General features: G+C 43.7%; 1 protein-coding gene across 1 annotated transcript in view; it reads left to right on the plus strand.

Annotated features, from left to right (window-relative positions):
- LOC126106257 (endothelin-converting enzyme homolog) overlaps positions 1-26,411 on the plus strand; it is a 593,945-nt gene that overhangs the window by 388,502 nt on the left and 179,032 nt on the right. The window contains exons 10-11 of the mRNA XM_049912482.1: positions 7,684-7,840; positions 15,133-15,250. Of these exons, the coding sequence (XP_049768439.1) occupies positions 7,684-7,840; positions 15,133-15,250 (275 nt within the window). The remainder of the gene's footprint in view (positions 1-7,683; positions 7,841-15,132; positions 15,251-26,411) is intronic.

Here is a 26,411-nt window from a genome sequence, read left to right on the forward strand (position 1 = left end):
TAGTATCTCAAGGGTTCTTCCATGTAAATAACCTTCTATCATGATTCTTAAACCAAGTGTTAGCTATGATTAAGTTGTGCTCTGCGCAAAATTCTACCAGCCGGCTTCCTCTTTCATTTCTTACCCCCAATCCATACTGCCATTATAGGCGCTCTAAAGCGGCCACAGGCCGAAACTGTCCAGTAACCCAGAGGCGATGGATAAAAATATGGAATCCTTGCCGGAAATGAATGCTTGAATGTGAATGGAGATACTAGCCAAGCCTGCGCATTGTGCTGTTGTGGCTGACCACAAGTGGCACCTGCACTGTGCCCTTAATACCTATGGCAAACCACAGCTAAAGAACCTGTACAGAATGTGACGGACAGTCAAACAACTTAAAATCAGAGATGGTACAATAGTCCACATCACGAGTAAACTGGGTGAAAGGCCACAACCGCAGTAGCTCTTATTTGTGATTTCATTGTATGATTACCGGTTTCTTACCCTGGAGATATATCTTCAAAATTAAGGTGTCTCGACTTCCTAGGTCCTATCATACGTGGATTATCATGTGCTGTCTGGGCTCGTCTTTTGACTGCATTGTGGAGATGTTTCACTGATCATGAACGGTTCGGACGTCCATCTGCCATTTCATTCAATGTTTCACCGAGGAGTGACATGTTTCCGTACGCGCTTGCACCTTGAAAGTGTGGAACATGAAGTATTAGTTTTATATGAGCAGAAGATACACTACTGGCCATCAAAATTACTACACCACGAAGATGATGTGCTACAGACGGGAAATTTAACTGGCAGGAAGAAGATGCTGTGATATGCAAATGATTACGTTTTCAGAGCATTCACACAAGATTGGCGCCGGTGGCGGCACCTACAACGTGCAGACATGAGGAAAGTTTCCAACCGATTTCTCATACATAAACAGCAGTTGACCGGCGCTGCCTGGTGAAACGTTGTTGTGATGCCTCGTGTAAGGAGGATAAATGCGTACCATCACGTTTCCCACTTCGATAAAGGTCGGATTGTAGCCTATCGCGATTGCGGTTTATCGTATCGCGACATTGCTGCTAACGTCGATCCAATGACTGTTAGCAGAATATGGAATCGGTGGGTTCAGGCATCTTATCTGTATGGCTGTAATGGATCGTGCAGCCACGTCTCGATCCCTGAGTCAACAGATGGGGACGTTCGCAAGACAACAACCATGTGCACGAACAGTTCGACGACGCTTGCAGCAGCATGGACTATCAGCTCGGAGACCATGGCTGCGGTTATTCTTGACGCTGCATCACAGACAGGAGCGCCTGCGATGGTGTACTCAACGACAAACCTGGGTGCACGAATGGCAAAACGTAATTTTTTCGGATGAATCCAGGTTCTGTTTACAGCGTCATGATGGTCGCATCCGTGTTTGGCGACCTTCACGGTGAACGCACATTAGAAGCTTGTATTCGTCATCGCCATACTGGCGTGTCTCAGCTGTAGCCAGTACGGTGTTCTATGTAACTGTGAGCGCATTATGTCTGAGCTAAAGGAATTCGAACATGCGCAAGTTGTTGGTGCTCTTATGGTAGGTACTTCAATAACCAACGGAGACAATGGGAAATTGATATCGCATACAGGGAAAGGGCAAAACATATGTCTCAACATATGTGATTAGTAATCATAATAGACAGTCTTGAAGAGAGTTGTTACGGAAAGTACGATAACCTGCAGTTGAAACACTCATTACAGAAATGAATGGGCGCTCCCATACTCCCTCGGCACCAGAGCAATACGAAGAGACCTCCATAAGCACGGAATTCGAAGGCGAGTTGGAATTCTTAAAATCATTCATTAGTGATTCAAATGCCATTAAAAAGAAAACGTGGTTCCAAAGCCACAGAACCTGCTGTATGGGAATATGGAAGAATTTCATGAGGTCAGATGAGTCTTGGTGCGCAATGTTTCCAACTTCAGGCTGAGCTTACGTCCCAAGAGTGGACACGGTGGGGGTTGGTGATGATATGAGCAGCCATATCGTGGTATTCCATGTGTCCCATTATTGCTCTGCAAGCCTGCATTAATGCCTAGGCTTATGTGACCATTTTGGCATCTCCTAGTACAATGTTTGCTGCATAATGGTGATGGTGTACTTCATAACGATAGGTCCCCTGCTCACAGAACTCGCATCATCCAGGACTGGTTTTGAGAGCACGAGGATGAATCCTCGTATCTCATCTGTCCACCACAGTTACCAGAGCTCGAGACTATTGAGCCTTAGTGGTCTACTTTGGAGAGAAGGGTGTGTTATCGGTATCCAGCTATATCACCATCACCTGGACTTGTCACTAGTTTGGTGGAAGAATGGTATAACATCCCCTTGGAAACCAGACACGACTTGTAGTTCTTCACTCCAAAATTACTACAAACTGTGTTGAACATCAACTGCTTTCCTACACTGTATGAGCTTTTGGCTTTTCCATCTTTTCGTCCACACCTCGTAAAGTATGATACAACGTATGTCATCCTGTATAAAGAATTTTACGGCCTTTGGTAAATGTTTAAACTTGTTTTAATATCGAGAAATTACATCGAGACTGAGGACCCGCACATAAGGAAACTAATTTCAACAAAATAAGTTTACTATAAGGAAAAATATGTTCAAGTTATCATCTACACTGAGCAACAGACTTAAGGGGCCACGCCCTTGAACAGGCCGCATTTTTAGTATTATCTTCACCCTCATAGTGCAGCTGATCTACAGATGAGAGCTAGCTCAAAATTCTTACACGCAATTAGGGTCATTAGTCAAATCATTTCCCAAAACATCATTGCGATATTTATTACATTTTGGTACTGCCAATTATATTTATAATAATACATAAAACGGAACACTTTTTCACTGCGGTACCATTTTCTTTGGAACTACTGACTGCACAGATTGAAAAAAGAGCCAAAGTACAGACAACATTCACATAAGTATTTTATGCCTCCAATTTCCTTCCCTGATGCTGATTTGTGAAAAAGACAAGTAATTTATTTTACTACAACTAAAATATTTAAAAATGTAGCTCAAATATCACCGAAATCATCATCACGTTATAAATTTTTCAGGAAATTGTACGCAAGGGAGGTAGAGGTGGTCATTCTAAATATCTGTACCGATTTTTGCGAGTTTAACTTCAGTCGTTTAGGAAAAAAGTTTATCTGAATGATTCAAATTCAAGTTTTCGGTATTCTCTCCCATATACAGCTGTTGAAGCAATCATTTGCATTCTGAGAGAGACCATAAATACATTTCCTAAGCAGATTTTTATTTGCCATATCCCTATCTATAGGCCTAATTGCCTCCACTACAGCAAGTGGTAAGGAATGCTTGTGGGTATATTGTATGCCTGTGGCATTGCTCAACCAGTACTTGTGCCACAAATCTTCACCTTTTGGACACAAACCACGCTGTGGGGTTTCACGTGTTGACGCTCTGTGAAACCATGTTGCTCAAACAGCTCGTCTCATGTTCTCCAAATCTCCTACATTTCTCCTTATTGCTAGTCCATAATATTCAGTCAAAGAGTCAATTTCACTTTGTGCAAGATGACCTGGACCACCTATGCGTTTTTCGTCTTACAGTTTTTTCCGTTGGAGTCTACATAATTCTCTCAGCCGAGCTCCCATTTTTTTGTACATATCCAACCCATTCAAGTTGTCGTATCAGAGCGTCTCCATATGGTCTGTCATTAACAAGAGTGGCGTGTGCTTTACAGTCTCCATCTCCAAGGTAGCCCAGATACCTCACACCACGACTGACCCCTGATCTTATAAAAATATGTTTGGAACTCCTATCGTTTCCATGTTTCCCCTTGGCCCATCATTAATTGAACAACCCTGACAGTGCTTTGTTAGACATTCATAATCTAGTATCTTACCAGTTTCAATAAATATGGCAGTTACAATCCCATTCAGAGAAGTATGACTTCTCTTCTGCCAAGATCCATCAAATGCTGCTACAATGTCTGCATTCTTGGACAAGGCTACTGTTTCTTCTGCTCCTCTTTTCATTGAATGTTTAATTACACCGCATGACGCATCATGTATTAATTTATTGTATCTGTCAAACCTCAGTGGAGGTGGAGGCAAATCCATCAATGCACAAAAAGTCTGGGCAGCTCTCCTTCCCCTTCCAATACATCGCATTGCATAATCAAGCTGAATATTTACACTGGAATGTCGACTATAAGTTACTGGCGAGGTCATAATATCACTGTGCATCTTACACAAGTTACAGGAAATAACTAACTGACTTGTAAGACCCTTCCTTGCTGAAATGTCCTCAGAAACGTCAATACTATCTTCACAATTACAGTACTCACATTTCACAGCACTCTTTAAAAGTCTTCACAGCATATTTAGGTTCGCAGTAACATTTCCGTCGTTATTTGCTACTCAAATACTACAAGGCGTGTCTTATTACATTCAGAAAGTTTACGTCTATAAGCACTGCCTGTAGACACAGTTTCCGCAGGCTACTTTTGAAGCAGCTGATGAGTATTATTCAGTTGTGTTTGGAGCTGGTTGCCTCAAAACTTTCATTTGGGGCTACATTTATTTACTCTCGGCATTTGCAGCACAGGAAGCACACACACACACAGAAACAAAACAACACACAAGAACTACAAAACCAAAAGCGTATGAAATTCCGTAATCATATATTCTCAGATCTTTGTTTACATTCAAATCATAGCCTTCTAGACACGCCTGTGCTTTGGTTCTGGGAGTCAGTGCCTTCTAGAATACACCTGTACTAATGATCCGTAACTAATGATGGAAGGACAAAATAATGCATCACGTATTCTGACACACTTCAATCTGACATATGGGTGAGGCGCCTGTGAAACATTACGTTCAGCCTCAATTTTAGAACGAACGGAAAATGGTAATGTCCATAAACTATATATTTTTGAAATCAGCATGAAATTCTCTCTTCTATAGCCTAGGAAAAGTTTCTTCAAATTGTTGGTCATTTTCACATGCATGTCCCCTTAAAGTAGCACCTTTTCAAAACCCCGTAATCCTCTATCACTGCGACGGATAAATATGAAATTTGGCTCGTCCTCTGAAAAGATGCAAAAACATGGCACCCTGCGACGTCACCCTCGGTTTCGGTGATTCTCCACACAGCACAGTGTCAAAAATGGTTGAAATGCATCTGAGCACTATGGGATTTAACTTCTGATGTCATCAGTCTCCTAGAACTTAGAACTACTTAAACCTAACTAACCTAAGGACACCACACACGCCCATGCCCGAGCCAGGATTCGAACCTGCGACCGTAGCAGCCGCGCGGTTCCAGACTGTAGTGCCTAGAACCGCTCGGCCACACCGGCCGGCAGCACAGTGTCGACACGTGCGAAAAGAGGTTAGAGCTCAGAATTTCATGTGACGTGTAAAGTGAGTTAATGATCTCACATTGGCACCGAATTTCACTACAATTTTGCTCAATGTCGGCGGGGACGTTTCGCATGATACTAATGCCGTCACAACCGCTCTTACCCACATTTCGCCCTCATCATGTGCCTGATCGTTCCTCCCTTTTTTCTACAGCCACACGACATACCGATTGCTTACAGCGACATAATTTCACTCGACTGCAGAAAGTTGAACTATATTTTTTCGCTATACTGCGTGTGCTCACCGATTAATGAACATTCCTACGATGTTTCAACATCCTGTTATGTAAACAACCTGCGTTTCAGCATTTAGAACACTGCCTGTTTAATTATAACAATCTGGTACCATCATTCCTTCTTGTCTGTGTCCTTCCTGAGCCCCTGCTGCCCTCCACGGATCGCCTCTGGCACGGAGGTCAGAAATCGCGCTGATAAGAGACACACCACCACTCAGAGAAAACTTGCGAAGGAGCGCGAGGCGCCTGCAGGCAGGCAACTGGCAAAGCAGGTGTGTCATGTGCTTACCTGCCTACAGGCGCCTAGAGCTACTTTGCAGATTTTCTCTCTAAATGCGCATTTTTAAAATTCTCGTTGGAAGTGGGCCCGCAGCACTGATGGTTTTGCGGAACTGGGGATTCTTACGGAGACCCTGTGCCGTTTTATTCCCGCACGTGTCGTGTCACACCCCTCTGTGCACACACAACAGGACTGGATGAACAGGAGCACTGAAAAAGCACAAGTACAGTTTGCTGTTTCAGGTCATGTTCAAATTTCGTCGAATGGTTCTGAATGCTCTTTAGTGGTCCTGCCCTGTACACAAAAGTAAAAATCGTGGAACCACTGCACTACAAAGATGTAAGATCACCTTCAATGAGGTTTCTTGTCCACAATGTCCTTAGAGAAAGGTTGAAGCACCAGAGGGATGTCAGCAGTAAGAAAGATAGAAATGGAAGTCTTCCCGTAGCTCATCGCGCTACAAACAGTCGTTTTCACCTGAGAAATGTGTGGGAATCAACGTTACAAGAAAAATGATGCTTTCATTGACGCCCTTTATGTCACCCCCTGAAGCCTTGTCGTGTTGACTCTGAATTGCAGATGGCATGAAGTGTTTTCCTCGGCCACACATAAGAAAACCGCGTGATATCAACGCTAGGCGTCATCGTTCTCATCTTCATAGGAGAGGTAAGAAAATGAAGCACCTACGGCCGTCCTTATGATGTCATTTGTTGTATGGCTACCAGCTTTGGTGCGTCAGTGCTCTTCAGAGTTTGTGCCGAGAGGGTTAACACGATCCGTGTACGCGATGTATTAGAGGTCTACATCTGAAACTGGTTGATAGTTGATGGTTGGAGAGAGAACACTGTGGCTACAGGTACCCTGCATAGACCAGTTGTAGATGTTGGCCAATGACACATCGTGTGTATGGATGATGTTAACCCTCTTGGCATCAACTGAGGCCTGAAGATGGTGCACTGAAGCACCAAAACTGGTAGCCATACAATAAATGACGTCATAAGTACGGATGTAGATGTTTCATTTTCTTACGTAAGTGAATGACCAAAGTCCCCCAGACCTCCAACCATAAGATGGACATACAAAAACTCCATAGGGGAGGCGTCAAAAGAAAGGGTAAACTGTGTGCGAGTCACTGTGGCTGAGCGGTTCTAGGCGCTTCAGTCCGGAACCACGCGGCTGCTACGGTCACAGATTCGAATCTTGCCTCGGGCATGGATGTGTGTGCTGTTCTTAGGTTAGTTAGGTTTAAGTAGTTCTAAGTTCTAGGGGACTGATGACCTCAGTGCTTAGAGCCATTTGGTAAAATGTGTGACGAGTTTCCCTTCGTGTGAAACGTCGACCGTGGTATTGAGAATTGTGATGAAATTTGATGGCAATATGACATCATTAATCCATTTTGCACGTCGCATGAACTTCTGAACTCTGACCTTTTTTGGCAAGTTTCGACACGCCGCTGCTTGAAGCGACGCTTAACTCGAGGGTGACGATGCAGAGCGCCAACTTTTGCGCCACTACAGTGATAGACTGTAGACACCTTCGAGTCAGATGCCATACTTATGCCTCGCTAGGGGGGAACAATTACGGGGTTTCGACAAAGTGATCCTTTAATTTTGTTGCGCAGTGTAGTATGGTACAAATGTGTGACAAACACTGAGAACACACTGAAAAAAGTGACACGTCCTGCAGTATGCGCAAGGCAGCTGGTTTTTTATGAGATGTGGGTGTGTTTGTCCCGCAGGTGAACTGGCGCGAGTTTCTGGAGGAGGTGTTCTCCGGGGTGGAGAACGTGACGCTGCGCCTGGATGGGCGTGACGCAGACCTGGTGGCCGTGCTCGATGTGGACTACCTCACCTCCGTGGCCGCCATACTGGCCAACCACACCGCCGACACCGTGTGTGAGTTGCGAATCCTGTCCTGCTAATACACAGGGTGAATCACCTGCCTCTACCTATGGGTTTTATGCAACACGCAGCGCCATCAAAACTCACGCACGTGATTTTCATATTCTCTCGCTCCGTAAGTGCAGACTATTGGTCCTACATAGAAAATAAACAGGAATTTTTTGATGGAAATTCAATATTGTTAAATTTTGTACTGGGATACATTTTCACTCGAGGCCACACTTTTCGTGTGATTCAAGAAAATCGCATTTCAAGGTCACATTTGCTTATTTTTCTTGAATAATTCGAAAACTACGGTTTATAGCGAAAGCGTATTGCACTACAAAATATTATATTAATTTCCTACGAAAAGGTCCTATTCATTTTATTCTGTAGGACTAATAGTTTCCACATAGCAAATGAGAAAATATGAAAATATTGAGTGTGGTATTTAAAGACGTTGGGGGTCGCATGAAACCCATGAGTGCGGGCAGCTAACTCACCCTGTGTATCAGCTGACTCATATGCTACTTTCACTACAGCGCATACTGCTGCTGTTGTGGTCTTGAGTCCAAAGACTGCTTGGATGCTCTCCACACCATTCTGTCTTCACTGGCTGTTTTTAAAATGATTACTTTATTTCCTGGTTTAACTGTTAGCTACTTTCCATCCATTATCAAGCTGTTTCTGTTACTTGCATCACAGTAAAATATTGTCAGCATATTCGGCTTCTTCTTCTTAACTGTGGCTTTGACGTGAGAGACCATATGCTTTCTGCACATTCCCCCACTAACCGTTTCTGTTCCTGGCTTGGATGGTCCATTCTTCTTTTCCCATGCCCATTGCCTCCTTATCCTTGTTGATGCCCAGTGGCTGTAACTAAACTGATGATGCTCCTTATGCTCCAGTGCAGGCTCTCAGATCCACCGTTATCATGTGTTTGATCATTCCTTCCCTTTTATTGTAGCCACACCACGTTCTAACTGCTTGCAGCGCCGTATTTTCATCTGGTGGCAGAAAGTGCAAATAATGAACAAATCTACAATGTTCCAGCATGCTATGATATGTACAGCCTACACTTCAGCATTTACAACACTGACAGTTTAATTATAACCACCCAGTCTTTTCTTCATCCTTCAGCCAATATCTGCTTGTAAGTACATTGGTCTGCCAGGGCAACCTACGAGGGCATCCTGGAAACTAATGCCTCCAATTTTTTTATTCTGTCCTCCATATCGGTTGATATATTACTTTTGTTGCATATTACTCGGTCTAATTTCCCGCTTCCTGAAACTTGTCAAGATCTGCAAGTCCTCTTCCCTGTGACTTATTAGACCACTAATGTCCGCATATCGAGGATAATTTATTGTTTTATTGCTCAGTCTTACTCCATCTGGGTTTAATTTTTGGTGTTCTCTAGCTATTCTAAGTTTGTGGCACCAAATATTCCATACATATGTGTGGAGGAAACATTATATGACTTCCTTAATAACGGTTACAACTATCTCAGACGGAGGGAGAGGGGGAAGGGGAGGGTGGAGTGCGATATGGATTTTAAGACGCTGACCACGACATGGGCTGTCACATTTTAATGTTACAATAAGGTATTGTAGTGTGTTATGCTTTGGCACAATGACGAAACCCGCATAAGGGTCACTTATATTCCTTTTCTACATTTGGACTTCACGTCTGAGATTGTTGTGTCCGTAACTACCAGGGTTGTGCGAAACTTATGCTAAGGATGGCATCGCAATTGCCTTCTTCACATACGAGTAGATGATGCTGTTCTTATTGTTGTGGTATTCAGTCCAGAGACTGGTTTGATGCAGCTCTCCATGCTACTCTATCCTATGCAAACTTCTTCATCTCCAAGACATTACTGCAACCTACATCCTTCTGACCTGCTTAGTGTATTCATCTCTTGGTCTCCCTCTACGATTTTTACCCTCCACGCTGCCCTCAAATACTAAATTGGTGATCCCTTGACGCCTCAAAACATTTTCTACCAACCGATCCCTTCTTCTAGTCAAGTTGTGCCACAAATTCCTCTTCTCCTCAATTCTGTTCAGTACCTACTCATGAGTTACGTGATCTACCCATCTAATCTTCAGCATTCTTCTGTAGCACCGCATTTCGAAAGTTTCTTTTCTCTTTTGTCGTCCATGTTTCACTTCCATACATGGCTACACTCCACACAAATACTTTCAGCAAAGACTTCCTGAAACTTAAATCTATACTCGATGTTACCAAATTTCTCTTCTTCAGAAATGCTTTCCTTGCCATTGCCAGTCTACATTTTACATCCTCTCTACTTCTACCATCATCAGTAATTTTGCTTTCCAAATAGTAAAACTCTTTTACTACTTTAAGTGCCTCATTTCCTAATCTAACTACCTCAGCATCACCTAACACAATTTGATTACATTCCATTGGCCTCGTTTTGCTTTTTTTGATGTTCATCATATCTTCTTTCCAAGACACTGTTAATTCTGTTCAACTACTCTTCCACGTCGTTTGCTGTCTCTGACAGAATTACAATGTCATCGGCAAACCTCAAATTTTTTATTTCTTCTCCATGGATTTTAATTCCTACTCCAAATTTTTCTTTTGTTCCCTTTAATGCTTGCTCAGTGTATAGATTGAATACATCGGGGTAGGCGGCAACCCTGTCTCACTCCTTTCCCTACCACTGCTTTCCTTTGATGTCGTTCGACTCTTATAACTGCCATCTGGTTTCTGCACAAATTGTAAATAGCCTATCGCTCCCTGTATTTGACCCCTGCCACCAGCAGAATGTGAAGGAGAGTATTCCAATCAACATTATCAAAAGCCTTGTCTAAGTCTACAAATGCAAGAAAGGTAGGCTTTCCTTTCCTTAATCTATCTTCTATGTCATAGGGTCAGTATTGTCTCACGTGTTGCAATATTTCTACGGAATCCAAACTGATCTTCTCCGAGGTCGACTTCTACCAGTTTTTCCATTCGTCTGTAAAGAATTCGTGTTAGTATTTTGCAGCCGTGGCTTATTAAACTGATAGTTCGGTGATTTTTACTTCTGTCAACACCTGCTTTCTTTGGGACTGGAATTATTATATTCTTCTTGAAGTCTGAGGGTATTTCGCGTGTCTCATACATCTTGCTCACCAGATGGTAGAGTTTTGTCAGGACTGGCTCTCCCAAGGCTGTCAGTAGTTCTAATTGGAATGTTGTCTGCTCCCGGGACCTTGTTTCGACTTAGGTCTTTCAGTGCTCTTTAAAATTTTACACGCAGTATCATATCTCCCATTTCATCTTCAACTATGTCCTCTGCCATTTCCATAATATTGCCCTCAAGTACATCGCCCTTGTATATACCCTCCACATACTCCTTCCACCTTTCTGCTTTCCCTTCTTTGCTTAGAACGATTTTCCATCTGAGCTCTTGATATTCATACAAGTTGTTCTCTTTTCCCCAAAGGTCTCTTTAATTTTCCTGTAGGCAGTATCTATCTTACCACTAGTGATGTATACCTCTACATCCTTACATTTGTCCTCTAGCCATCCCTGCCTAGCCAGTTTGCACTTCCTGTCTATCTCATTTTTAAGACGTTTGTATTCCTTTTTGCCTGCTTCGTTTACTGCATTTTTATATTTTCTCCTTTCATCAATTAAATTCAACATCTCTTCTGTTACCCATGGATTTCTATACGATGCTATACGCTTATAATTTATTTCTGTGATGTAAGTAACGGAGGCATCTTGATGATGCCTATGGTACCATCCTGAGATCGCTATGCCGCACTAGAGTCGCCAACGTGAATCGATGATACAGACATTAGCGAAGGTTCGCTTCAATCTTCAACAACCAAAGGGAGGCACTCCAGAAGACCATAGCCGGCCGAAGTGGCCGTGCGGTTGAAGGAGCTGCAGTCTGGAACCGCAAGACCGCTATGGTCGCAGGTTCGAATCCTGCCTCGGGCATGGATGTTTGTGATGTTCTTAGGTTAGTTAGGTTTAAGTAGTTCTAAGTTCTAGGGGAGTAATAACCTCAGCAGTTGAGTCTCATAGTGCTCAGAGCCATTTGAACCAGAAGACCATACCGCCCTCTCGGCGTAGCAGCGCCCTCACGCTGAGGTCAGTATAGTTCCCAGCACGCAAGAGGTCGACTCCAGTTCTTGACGTCAGCTTCAACAGTCAGCTTCACCGTGAAGGAACAGTGATAGTGAAGTTTTAGGTGGACATGTAATATTGTTAAAGCTGGTATTGTACTTCAAGTGAACAGTTTGAGACAGTACGTTTCAAGTGTATGCGGGCGCGGACGGCGAAGAGAGCGGCCCGCCGGGGGAGGGGATTTAAATTGGCCGCCCGCCCTCAGCAGCTCAGTTAGCGCACCTGACGATGGCGACATGTCTGACAGCCGAAATATTGTGCCTGTAGGACACCATGAACCGACAGTATACCCGTGGACTGTTCGAGCAACAAATACGCCGGGAGAAACTGAAGAATCACTTCAAATCATTGTTTTTATTTTCCTGCTTTCGCAACATTTTTTCGAGTATGCGCTTGCTTTTAAACATTTTTCTCTTCTAGAAACCTTATGTATGCCGTTGTGTTCAATATCCTCATATACTTTCTCTTTCTCTACTTCTCCAGTTTGTGACGTCCGTATGTATACCTGAACTGTCTGTGTTTGCTTGCTGTCGATTCTGACGAGAACAACCCTATCACTGAACTGTTCGCAGTGACTCACTCTCCAACTCTCTTTCCTATTAATACTGAACATGCCATTTTCTGCTGCTGTTGATATTATTCTATACTCGTCTGACCAGAGATCCTTGTCTTCTGCCGGCAGCGGTGGCAGAGCGGTTCTAGGCCAATGTAGATGTTGGGCAATGATACATCGTGTGTATGGATGATGTTAACCCTCTTGGCATCAACTGAGGCCTGAAGATGGTGCACTGAAGCACCAAAACTGGTAGCCATACAATAAATGACGTCATAAGTACGGATGTAGATGTTTCATTTTCTTACGTAAGTGAACGACCAAAGTCCCCCAGACCTCCAACCCCAAAGATGGACATACAAAAACTCCATAGGGGAGGCGTCAAAAGAAAGGGTAAACTGTGTGCGGGTCATTGTGGCCGAGCGGTTCTAGGCGCTTCAGTCTGGAACCGCGCGACCGCTACGGTCCCAGGTTCGAATCCTGCGTCAGGCGTGGATGTGTGTGATGTCCTTAGGTTAGTTAGGTTTAAGTAGTTCTAAGTTCTAGGGGACTCAGAAGTTAAGTCCCATAGTGCTCTAAGCCATTTGAACCTTCTCTTCTTCCCATTTCACTTGAATGACCCAAAATAAATGTAGACTGAGCCTTAGCATTACCCCTTTCAGATTTTATAGCTTCGCTACGACGCTGAAACTTATGACATTCCATGCCCAGTTCGCAGAACGTTGCCCTTTCATTAATTATTCAGTCTTTTTCTCGTGGTCAGCTCCCCCTTGGCAGTCCCCTCCCAGGGATCCGAAGGGGGTAGTAGTCCGTAATCTTTTGGCAAAGGAGTGACGGATAGATCATCATGACACTTTCTCAATTACAGGCCACATGTCCTATTAAGACAACACATCTGTCTTTAAAGCAACGGTTACCTTTGCCGCTTGTATCCACATGTCGTAGATCATTGCTGATTCTTCCGCCTTTTAGGGACAGTTTCCGCACCCTGAACCACTGTCTGCTCCACCGCTCTCTGTGCCAGTGTCATTGGCAGAGTGAGGGTGACTTCTTATGCCGACAGTCTTTTTTTTACTGCATTGGCCGCCGCTGATGACGATTTTTATTCAGAATTCAAGCAGTGGTGAAGTACGAACTCTTGACGACTTCTTAGACGTGTTATTTACTACACTACTGGCCATTAAAACTGCTACACCAAGAAGAAATGCAGATGATAAACGAGTATTCATTGGACAAATATATTATACTAGAACTGACATGTGATTACATTTTCACGCAATTTCGCTGCATAGATCCTGAGAAATTAGTACCCAGAACAACCACCCGTGGCCGTAATAACTGCCTTGATTCGCCTGGGCATTGAGTCGAACAGAGATTGGATGGCGTGTACAGGTACAGCTGCCCATGCAGCTTCAACACGATACCACAATTCATCTAGAGTAGTGACTGGCGTATTGTGACGAGCCAGTTGCTCGCCCCCCACTGACCAGACGTTTTCAATTGGTGAGAGATCTGGAGAATGTGCTGGCCAGGGCAGCAGTCGATCATTTTCTGTATCCAGAAAGGCCCGTACATCCCCTGCAACATGCGATCGTGCATTATCCTGCCGAAATGTGGGGTTTCGCAGGGATCGAATGAGGGGTAGAGCCACGGGTCGTAACACATCTGAAATGTAACGTCCACTGTTCAAAGTGCCGTCAATGTGAACAAGAGGTGATCGAGACACTTCACGCCGGGTGATACGCCAGTATGTCGATGACGAATACACGCTTCCAATGTGCGTTCACCGCGATGTCGCCAAACACGGATGCGACCATCACGATGCTGTAAACAGAACCTGGATTCATCCGAAAAAATGACGTTTTGCCATTCGTGCACCCAGGTTCGTCGTTGAGTACACCATCGCAGGCGCTCCTGCCTGTGATGCAACGTCAAGGGCAACCGCAGCCACGGTCTCCGAGCTGATAGTCCATGCTGCTGCAAACGTCGTCGAACTGTTCGTGCAGATGGTTGTTGTCTTGCAAATGTCCCTATCTGCTGACTCAGGGATCGAGACGTGGCTGCACGATCAGTTACAGCCATGCGGATAAGATGCCTGTCATCTCGACTGCTAGTGATACGAGGCCGTTGGGATCCAGCACGGCGTTCCGTATTACCCTCCTGAGCCCACCGACTCCATATTCTGCTAACAGTCATTGGATCAACTTTAGCAGCAATGTCGCGATACGATAAACCGCAATCGCGATAGGCTACAATCGGACCTTTATCAAAGTCGGAAACGTGATGGTACGCATTTATCCTCCTTAAACGAGGCATCACAACAACGTTTCACCAGGCAACGCCGGTTAATTGCTGTTGAGAAATCGGTTGGAAACTTTCCTCATGTCAGCATGTTGTTGGTGTCGCCACCGGCGCCAACCTCGTGTGAATGGTCTGCAAAGCTAATGATTTGCACATCACAGCATCTTCTTCCTGTCGGTTAAATTTCGCGTCTGTAGCACGTCATTTTCGTGCTGTAGCAACTTTAATGGCCAGTAGTGTGCCTTATGGCTCCCCCTGGTACCTGCAGTGAGAGGTGTCTGTGAGCCGCGGCTCGATGTTGCAGGGACGTCGCTGTGGTGGCAGGTGTTCCGCGTGCTGTCTCCGCACACGGACCGCGCCATGCGCCAGCTCAAGCACAACTACCTGGAGGCGTCGCTGGGCATACAGTTCCGCCAGGCCAGGTGCGTAAAGCGCGGCGCCGTTGCAGCCAGAGTGAATTCTCACTCTGTTGCGGAGCGAGCGTTGATCTGAAACTTCCCGGCCAATTGAAGCAAATTGTCGGGCTCGAACCGAGGACCTTTGTCTTTCGCGCCTCATTACGCATCCCCACAGCTGTAGTTCCGCCGGATCCAATTTTCCTACCTTCCTAACTTCCCGGAAGCTGCCCAGCATCCATTGTGGAACTAACACTCCTGAAAGAAAGGATAATGCCGAGACATGGCTTAACCACAGTGTTGGGAGTGCTAGTCTCGCAAGGTATGCTTAAGAACTTCTACTGTGATACTTGGAAGGTGGGAGATGACGTACTGACGGGAATAAGGTTGTGGCAGGCAGCAGTGTGGGCGGACCTGGACAGCTCAATCGGGGGAGCATTTCCCACATGAGGTCTCTAACGTTAAAAGGTTTTTTGCCTTTCACATTCAACCAAATATAACATTGATGATGATAATTTATGGCAATGTTTGCCGACAAGATAAAGAATGCAACCTTTAACACTAGATTGCGTACTCACGGCAGTTGTCCTTGGCCGTTTCTTGGTACGACTTGGAAAGAGAGAAAAATTAATGAATGATCGCCGATGCGTCGGTTCTCGATTGTGTTCAGGAGACGTACAGATTGATTGCGCGAAAATAGTTTCTCAAATGACCTCTTAACCCGGATTGCTTTCACGCAATCAGACTCTTCAATGAAATTACCTAAGGGACCTATTTGAATAATAATAAAAAAAATTGGAAATGAATGCAAAACAGTGAAATTTTTTAAAAAAGTTGTCAGATCGGAAATTGAACACATTAATGGTCTCCTAAATACAATCGAGACACCTCGATAAAGAGCGAACCTGTAACAAAGTTCATTTAAACATAAACATTATTTGTGGTTAATTTAAAGAAAAGAATAAGCATAGATTTTCTGTACAGTGAAGCATCAATATATTCTCGAAGAACAAAGGCGTTAAACTATAAACATTAACAAATTTACAATGAATACAAAACTTACATTTTTTATGTTTTTCTCATACATGGAGCAGTCCAACAATCGCTGCTTTTGTATGTGTGGTATTTTGTAAAAATTAAATGTCCTGGCGTGCGCGTAAGTATTTTTTATCGTCTCAAGGTTTACAAAAGCGTTTTTTTTTTCTTGGTGATAACGTGGTTTTTCACACTAAATGAAATATAACTTGTAGCGGTGCTACACAACATGTCTTAACAAGTCGGCGACCAAACATCAAAGGTAATGAAGTACATGTTAACATATCGGCGACCATAAGTAGAACTAACTATAAAGACTCTAGAATTTTCCTAACAAATGATAAATTGTTCTTTCTTCTGTTTCGCAGCTTCTTGCTATCAAGCGCTGCGGCAATGATTTTAAATATCTGCGCCCAGCGAGTCATAGTGTTTAAAAGTACCTTTGAAACGCTGGCCGCGCGTCATGGTATAGGCGCACGTTATAAACAGATTTCGTTTCTTTACTCTCGCGTTATCATGCTTAGTATCATTACAAACTACAGCTCGATGGCTGTCCTTTTCTCATATGCAAAATGTCTGAAATCCAATAATATCACAGGTCGAAGTCCCAGGTACGAGTCATGGATCGGCACACAGTTTTAATTTGCGAGGAAGTTTCAGTATAATTTTACTTTATCTCGAAGTAATATATCCTGATTTCCAACCTAATTGTAATAGGTATCGACGCTTGAACTAAAGTGATGTATGAAAAATCTGTGCCGGACCGTGACGCAAACCCGGATTTCTCGCTTATTCCTAGCGGTCGACTTACGAGTGTGGGTAAATTAATTAATAATCTATTAGAATAAACAGATAGGTGGGCGACATACAGAAGTTTCTATTGGTCCAGAAAGTTTGCTCAGATAGCCTAAGTCGTACGGTGTTCGGTCAGGAGCTTGAGAAGTTGGCGGTGGCCGAACACTGCCTGGAGAATGGATTCAAAATGCAGTTTGGAAATATGAGAGCCTTGACGCATGTGGTACCATAACGAGATCCTGTTATGAAGGAGGCTGCCAAGGTTAGAATAAACTGAAGCAATTCCAGCTGAGACCAGGTATTCTCATTTTGTAGGGTATGGGGGCCTGCTTAAGTGGACACTCCCCTGAATGGGCTGCAGTTTTAGCATCACCTTCACCCTCATAGTGCAACTGATCAATAAATGAGAGCTGGCTCAAAATTCTTACACACAAATCAGGTCATTAGTCAAAGCATTTTCCAAAAAAACATTGCGATATTTATTATATTTTGGTACTGCAACAATCTTTGTAATATCATTAAAAACAGAACACTGTTTCTCTGCAGTACCATTTTCTATGGAACCACTGACTGCACAGCTTGGAAAATGAGTCAGAGGAAAGACAACATTCACATAAGTGTTTTATACCTCCAGTTTCCTTCCCTGATGCTAATTCCCTAATAAGTGTTTTATACCTCCAGTTTCCTTCCCTGATGCTAATTCCCTAATTTATTTTACTACAACAAAAATATTTAAAAATGTAGCTGAAATATCACCGACATCGTCATCATGGTTATAAATTTTTCAGGAAATAGTTGGCAAGGGAGGTAGGTGACGCCATTCTAAATATCTGAACAAATTTTTACGTGAAACTTCCTGGCAGATTAAAACTGTGTGCTCGACCGAGACTCGAACTCGGGACCTTTGCCTTTCGCGGGCAAGTGCTCTACCATCAGAGCTACCGAAGTACGACTCACGCCAGGAAGTTTCATATCAGCGCACACTCCGCTGCAGAGTGAAAATCTCATTCTGGAAACATCCCCCAGGCTGTGGCTAAGCCATATCTCCGCAGTATCCTTTCTTTCAGGAGTGCTAGTTCTGCAAGGTTCGCAGGAGAGCTTCTGTAAAGTTTGGAAGGTAGGAGACGAGATACTGGCAGAAGTAAAGCTGTGGGACCGGGCGTGAGTCGTGCTTCGGTAGCTCCGATGGTAGAGCACTTGCCCGCGAAAGGGAAAGGTCCCGAGTTCGAGTCTCGGTCGGGCACACAGTTTTAATCTGCCAGGAAGTTTCATATCAGCGCACACTCCGCTGCAGAGTGAAAATCTCATTCTGGAAACATCCCCCAGGCTGTGGCTAAGCCATATCTCCGCAGTATCCTTTCTTTCAGGAGTGCTAGTTCTGCAAGGTTCGCAGGAGAGCTTCTGTAAAGTTTGGAAGGTAGGCGACGAGATACTGGCAGAAGTAAAGCTGTGGGACCGGGCGTGAGTCGTGCTTCGGTAGCTCCGATGGTAGAGCACTTGCCCGCGAAAGGGAAAGGTCCCGAGTTCGAGTCTCGGTCGGGCACACAGTTTTAATCTGCCAGTAAGTTTCATATCAGCGCACACTCCGCTGTAGAGTGAAAATCTCATTCTCGAAACATCGCCCAGGCTGTGGCTAAGCCATGTCTCCGCAGTATCCTTTCTTTCAGGAGTGCTAGTTCTGCAAGGTTCGCAGGAGAGCTTCTGTAAAGTTTGGAAGGTAGGAGACGAGATACTGGCAGAAGTAAAGCTGTGGGACCGGGCGTGAGTCGTGCTTCCGTAGCTCAGATGGTAGAGCACTTGCCCGCGAAAGGGAAAGGTCCCGAGTTCGAGTCTCGGTCGGGCACACAGTTTTATCTGCCAGGAAGTTTCATATCAGCGCACATTCCGCTGCAGAGTGAAAATCTCATTCTGGAAATTTTTGCGTGTTTAACTTCAGTCATTTAGGAGAAAAGTCTATCTGAATGATGAAAATTCAAGTTTTCGGTATTCTTTCCCATATACAGCTGTTGAAGCTTTCATTTGCATTCTGAGAGAGACCATATATACATTTCCTAAGTAGATTTTTATTTGCCAAATCCCTATAAATAGGTCTAGTTGCCTCCATTACAGCATGTGGTAAGGAATATTTGTGGGTATATTGTATGCCTGTAGCATTGCTCAACCACTACTTGCACCACGAATCTTCCCCTTTTGGACACAAACCATGCTGTGGGGTTTCATCTGCTGACACTCTGTGAAACAACGTTGCCCAAACAGCTCGTCTCATGTTCTCCCAATCTTCGACATTTCTCCTTACTACTAGTCCATAATATGGAGTGAAGGAATCAATTTCACTTTTTGTAGCAAGACCTGGACCACCTATGTGTTTCCCATCTGACAGTTTTTTTTTCTCACTTAAGTCATTACATAATTTTTTTCAGCCAAGCTCCCATTCTTTTTTTGTACATGCCCAACACATTCAAGCTTTTCTATCAAGTGTCCCCATATGGTCATTCATTAACAACAGTAGTGTGTCGTTTACAGTCTCCATCCCAAAGGTAGCCTACAAACCTCACATCACGACTGACCTCTGATCTAAAAATGTTTAGAACTCCTTTCGTTTCCATGCTTCCACTTGGGCCATCGAAGTTCTTTACATATACATGGGTGCCAATAAATTTACTTGAACAACCCAGGCAGTGTTTTTTTAGACATTCATAATCTAGTATCTTACCAGTTTCAATAAATGTGGCAGTTACAACCGCACTCTGCCAAGATCCATCAAATGCCGCTGCAATGTCTGTATTCTCAGACAAGGCTACAGCTTCTGCTCTTTTCATTGAATGTTCACTTACACCCCCGGCCGGTGCGGCCGAGCGGTTCTAGGCGCTTCAGTCTGGAACCGCGCGACCGCTACGGTCGCAGGTTCGAATCCTGCTTCGAGCATAGATGTGTGTGATGTCCTTAGGTTAGTTAGGTTTAAGTAGTTCTAAGTTCTAGGGAACTGATGACCTCAGATGTTAAGTGCCATAGCGCTCAGAGCCATTTGAAACATTTTTTCACTTACACCACATAAAGCATTATGTAGTAATTTATTGTATCTGAGAAACCTCAGTGGAGGTGGAGGCAAATCCATCACTCCATAAAAGGTCTGGGAAGCTCTCCTTCCCCTTCCAATACATTGCATTGCATAAGGAAGCTAAATATTTTACACTAAGGCCGGCTGTGATGGCTGAGTGGTTCTAGGCGCTTCAGTCCGGAACCGCACGACTGCTACGGTCGCAGGTTCGAATCCTGCCTCTGGCATGGATGTGTGTGATGTCCTTAGGTTAGTTAGGTTTAAGTAGTTCTAAGTCTAGAGGACTGATGACCTCAGATGTTAAGTCCTATAGTGCTCAGAGCGATTTGAACCATTTTTATTTACACTCTAATGTCGACTATCTGTAACTAGCGATGTCATTGTATTACTGTGCATCTTACACGAGTTACAGGCAATCACTAACCGACTTGAAAGGCCCTTCCTCGCTGAAATGTCCTCAGTAGCGTCAATACTATCTTCACATTTGCAGTACTTATATTTCACAGCACTCTTAAAAAGCCTTGACCGCTTATATAGGTTCACAATAACATTTCCGTCGTTATTGCTGCTCACAATACTACTAGGCTTGTCCTTATTACATTCATAAAGTGAAAGTTTAGGTCTACAAGGACTGTCTGAAGACACAGTTTCTGCAGGCGACTTTTGAAGCAACTGCTGTGTTTGGAGCAGGTTGCTGCGAAACTTTCGTTTGGGGCTAAATTTCTTTACTTTCGGCATATGTAGTACAGGGAACACACACACAGAACCAAAACAACTCACAATAACTAAAAAACCACGCGCGTATGAAATTGCGAAATCTTCTATTTTCAGATCTTTGTTTAGATTCGAACCATAGCCTTCTAGACATTCCTGTACTTTGGTTCTGGGAGTCAGTGCCTTCTAGAATACATCTGTGTTAACGATCCGTAACTAACGACGGAAAAAACGGAAGAACAAAAAAAATTCATTACATATTCTGACGCACTTCAAACTGACAGATGGGTGTGGCTCCTGTGCAACATTATGTTCAACCTCAATTTTAGAGCGAACGGAAAATGAAAATGTTCCTAACCTATACATTTTTGAAATCAGCATGAAATTCTCTTTACTATAGACTAAGAATTTTTTTTTAAATTTTTGGTCAGTTCCACGAGTATGTCCCCTTAAGAAATCGTGTGAAAGCAAAAACTGATGATTGACGTTTCCAGGGAGGCGGGATCGACAATTTCAAATATGGTGTCATGCCGACCGCTCACGCCACTTGATGTCACTCGATTCACGGATGCTGTGAGCTGCCCGACAAGCCGTCCCAAGCATGTGGCCCTCCCTGGAAGGCAGTCCTGCCACACGAATTTCAGGAGAACACCATGCTAGCCCCGGCAGTTTTTTTTCGCTTATGACGACGGTGGCACGTCTGTCGAAAGATAGAGTTTTTTACTCGAAGCGATGTGGCATGGAAACCGAGAGCAGTTGATGGCCATCATAACACTTCCTAAACAAAAGGATAGGTCATGAAAGTAAAGTTCTGTATAGGAAATGCAGCCACCCTTTTCGCCCCATTTTGTTACCGTTTGCAGATCGTAATGGTCTTAACTCGTGTCACATCACACTGGTGGCCATATTGGGCCTTCTTCTTAGTACCGTTCGCACACCGCAAGCTGTACTCAGTGCAGTGGCTCATGGGAACGAATAAAAAGGGAAAACGCCTTTACAGTCCCACCCATCAGCTACTGCAATGAGTGTTTTCACGGACAGCGAAAATTACATGAGGGCAAATCAAAAGGTCTTTGCCCCTGTTTTTACTGGCCAAAGTAAGGCACTGAAACGTCCCCTTAGAAAAATTTATAAATGACTGTGATGATAAACCTCTTACGTTATTTTATTTTCAAACAGCTGAGCAAAACTGAACGTGCTCAAACAGTTTTCTCTTTACTTATTCTGATCATCACTAAACTGACACTCAATATTTTTAGCGCAACGCAATCTGACTTTCAATAATCCCTACAAAACAGTGGCCCTGAATAACAATAAACTATACCTTTCATGAATCACTTACCTCACAACAATCTTCGTTACTCGAACTACTGCAATACAGCGAGCGACAATACTGCCAGCTAAATAAAAGATTCTAACTACTGAAGGCACTAATTACTATTAGAAATGGTTGAAATGGCTCTGAGCACTATGGGACTTAACAGCTACGGTAATCAGTCCCCCAGAACTTAGAAGTACTTAAACCTAACTAACCTAAGGACAGCACACAACACCCAGTCATCACGAGGCAGATAAAATCCCTGACCCCGCTGGGAACCGAACCCGGGAACCCGGGCGTGGGAAGCGAGAACGCTAGCGCACGACTACGAGCTGCGGACAATTACTATTAGGCATATTGTTAGAAAATGAATGATTTTGATAGAGAACAAACACTGTATTTAACTTAATAGTGTTCAAAAGCCATAATATACGAGGTGCATTCAAGTTCTAAGGCCTCCAATTTTTTTTCTAATTAACTACTCACCCGAAATCGATGAAACTGGCGTTACTTCTCGACGTAATCGCCCTGCAGACGTACACATTTTTCACAACGCTGACGCCATGATTCCATGGCAGCGGTGAAGGCTTCTTTAGGAGTCTGTTTTGACCACTGGAAAATTGCTGAGGCAATAGCAGCACGGCTGGTGAATGTGCGGCCACGGAGAGTGTCTTTCAGTGTTGGAAAAAGCCAAAAGTCACTAGGAGCCAGGTCAGGTGAGTAGGGAGCATGAGGAATCACTTCAAAGTTGTTATCACGAAGAAACTGTTGCGCAACGTTAGCTCGATGTGCGGGTGCGTTGTCTTGGTGAAACAGCACACGCGCAGCCCTTCCCGGACGTTTTTGTTGCAGTGCAGGAAGGAATTTGTTCTTCAAAACATTTTCGTAGGATGCACCTGTTACCGTAGTGCCCTTTGGAACGCAATGGGTAAGGATTACGCCCTCGCTGTCCCAGAATATGGACACCATCATTTTTTCAGCACTGGCGGTTACCCGAAATTATTTTGGTGGCGGTGAATCTGTGTGCTTCCATTCAGCTGACTGGCGCTTTGTTTCTGGTTTGAAAAATGGCATCCACGTCTCATCCATTGTCAAAACCGACGAAAAGAAAGTCCCATTCGTGCTGTCGTTGCGTGTCAACATGCCACACGGGCAGCATTCGAGGCACCCACCTGGATGACACTTTTCGCATTTTCAGGTCGTCATGCAGGATTGTGTGCACAGAACCCACAGAAATGCCAACTCTGGAGGCGGTCTGTTCAACAGTTATTCGGCGATCCCCCGAAACAATTCTCTCCACTTTCGCGATCATGTCGTCAGACCGGTTTGTGCGAGCCCGAGATTGTTTCGGTTTGCTGTCACATGATGTTCAGCCTTCATTAAACTGTCGCACCCACGAACGCACTTTCGACACATCCATAACTCCATCACCACATGTCTCCTTCAACTGTCGATGAATTTCAATTGGTTTCACACCACGCAAATTCAGAAAACGAATGATTGCACGCTGTTCAAGTAAGGAAAACGTCGCCATTTTAAGTATTTAAAACAGTTCTCATTCTCGCCACTGGCGGTAAAATTCCATCTGCCGTACGGTGCTGCCATCTCTGGGACGTATTGACAATGAACGCGGCCTCATTTTAAAACAATGCGCATGTTTCTATCTCTTTCCAGTCCGGAGAAAAAAAAATTGGCCTTAGAACTTGAATGCACCTCGTACATAGCTCTGTCTTCCTCTTGGTGGCGACGATTAAATTGCAAATTTCTGAGCTGTTAATTTATTGCCGTACTGCGCCAGTCATGTAGAACACGTCCGAGGCCGAAACCCAGTCTTGCAGGTAAATTCGGGGCCTCTAGTGCTTGACCAACGTAATGCGTGTTCACCACTTGCAGGGCAGCTACCGACTGCGTGAGCCACTTGCGCGCCAATTCTCACTCGCGCGCCCCACCACCTTTTACATTCCACCACCGAACGTGTAACGTCCCCTTAGAAAAAATTATGAATGACTGTGCTGCTAAACCTCTTACATTATTTGATTTTCAAACAGCTGATTAGAACTGAATGTACTCAGACATTTCGCTCTTTACCTACTCTGATCAACTCTAAACTGACACACAATATATTTTTAGCGCAACGCAATCTGACTTTGAAAAGTCCCTACAAAAGAATAGCCCTGACTAACAATAATCTATACTTTTCATCAATCACTTCCCTCACAAAAATCTTCGTTACTCGAACTGCTGCAATACAGCAAGCGCCAATACTGCCAGCTAAATAAAAGATTCAAACTACTGAAGGCACTAACTACTGATAGGCATAGTTAGCAAATGAAAGATTTTGATAGAGAACAAACAATGTATTTACCTTAATAGTGTTCAATAGTCATAATATGTATATCAGCCCATGACATCCAATACTACAAATTTACTGTCTCTGTCCAGATCATTGCTCTCAAAACTCCGCCATCTCACTCCCCACATCCACCACTGCTGGCGGCTCACCTCCAACTGCCCAACACTACAATAGCAGATTCCAACAATGCCACCCAGCCACAGACTGCACACAGCACAGCCAGTGATTTTCATACAGAGCGCTAGGTGGCGGTGGCGTTACCAGTATAAGAACCTAAACAGCCTACGTACAAACGGAGTTCCGTTCTACCTATGATCCCTACACATTTCCAGTTAACACTTCTGCTTACACATACCCTAAGTATGAACCATCTACAATTGCATGATAGCATATACATACAAAATAGACATAATTAATTACAGTTGTACTTGAAGTATTACGCAATTGTTTTCAAAATATGTTTTAATACATTCATTCCACCTAAGTCAAAGAGGTTATTTTAAACAGATAAACTACACTTAACAAAAGCTTACTCTCATTATAGTATTTGCATAATTTTTCAAAGTTGTTACAGAACAACACAAATTTTAAAATATGCAGATTAATGGCAGTATTATATTTACAATAGCATTACAAGGTCTTATCGCACCAAACTTAATCATAGCCAACACTTGGTTCAAGAATCATAAAAGAAGGTTGTATACCTGGAAGAATCCTGGAGATACTAAAAGGTATCAGATAGATTATATAATGGTAAGACAGAGATTTAGGAACCAGGTTTTAAATTGTAAGACATTTCCTGGGACAGATGTGGATTCTGACCACAATCTATTGCTTATGAACTGCAGATTGAAACTGAAGAAACTGCAAAAAGGTGGGAATTTAAGGAGATGGGACCTGGATAAACTGAAAGAACCAGAGGTTGTAGAGAGTTTCAGGGAGAGCATAAGGGAACAATTGACAGGAATGGGGGAAAGAAATACAGTAGAAGAAGAATGGGTAGCTCTGAGGGATGAAGTAGTGAAGGCAGCAGAGGATCAAGTAGGTAAAAAGACGGTAAGGAGATGGGACCTGGATAAACTGAAAGAACCAGAGGTTGTAGAGAGTTTCAGGGAGAGCATAAGGGAACAATTGACAGGAATGGGGGAAACAAATACAGTTGAAGAAGAATGGGTAGCTCTGAGGGATGAAGTAGTGAAGGCAGCAGAGGATCAAGTAGGTAAAAAGACGAGGGCTAGTAGAAATCCTTGGGTAACAGAAGAAATATTGAATTTAATTGATGAAAGGAGAAAATATAAAAGTGCAGTAAATGAAGCAGGCAAAAAGGAATACAAACGTCTCAAAAATGATATCGACAGGAAGTGCAAAATGGCTAAGCAGGGATGACTAGAGGACAAATGTAAGGATGTAGAGGCTTGTCTCACTAGGGGTAAGATAGATACTGCCTACAGGAAAATTAAAGAGACCTTTGGAGAGAAGAGGAACACTTGTATGAATATCAAGACCTCAGATGGAAACCCAGTTCTAAGCAAAGAAGGGAAGGCAGAAAGGTGGAAGGAGTATATAGAGGGTTTATACAAGGGCTATGTACTTCAGGACAATATTATGGAAATGGAAGAGGATGTAGATAAAGATTAAATGGGAGACACGATACTGCGTGAAGAGTTTGACAGAGCACTGAAAGACCTGAGACGAAACAAGGCTCCCGGAGTAGACAACATTCCATTGGAACTACTGACGGCCTTGGGAGAGCCAGTCCCGACAAAACTCTACCACCTGGTGAGCAAGATGTATGAAACAGGCGAAATACCCTCAGACTTCAAGAAGAATATAATAATTCCAATAACAAAGAAAGCAGGTGTTGACAGATGTGAAAATTACCGAACTATCAGTTTAATAAGTCACAGCTGCAAAA

The sequence above is a fragment of the Schistocerca cancellata genome, chromosome 10, assembly GCF_023864275.1.
Source record: "Schistocerca cancellata isolate TAMUIC-IGC-003103 chromosome 10, iqSchCanc2.1, whole genome shotgun sequence".
NCBI lineage: Eukaryota > Metazoa > Arthropoda > Insecta > Orthoptera > Acrididae > Schistocerca > Schistocerca cancellata.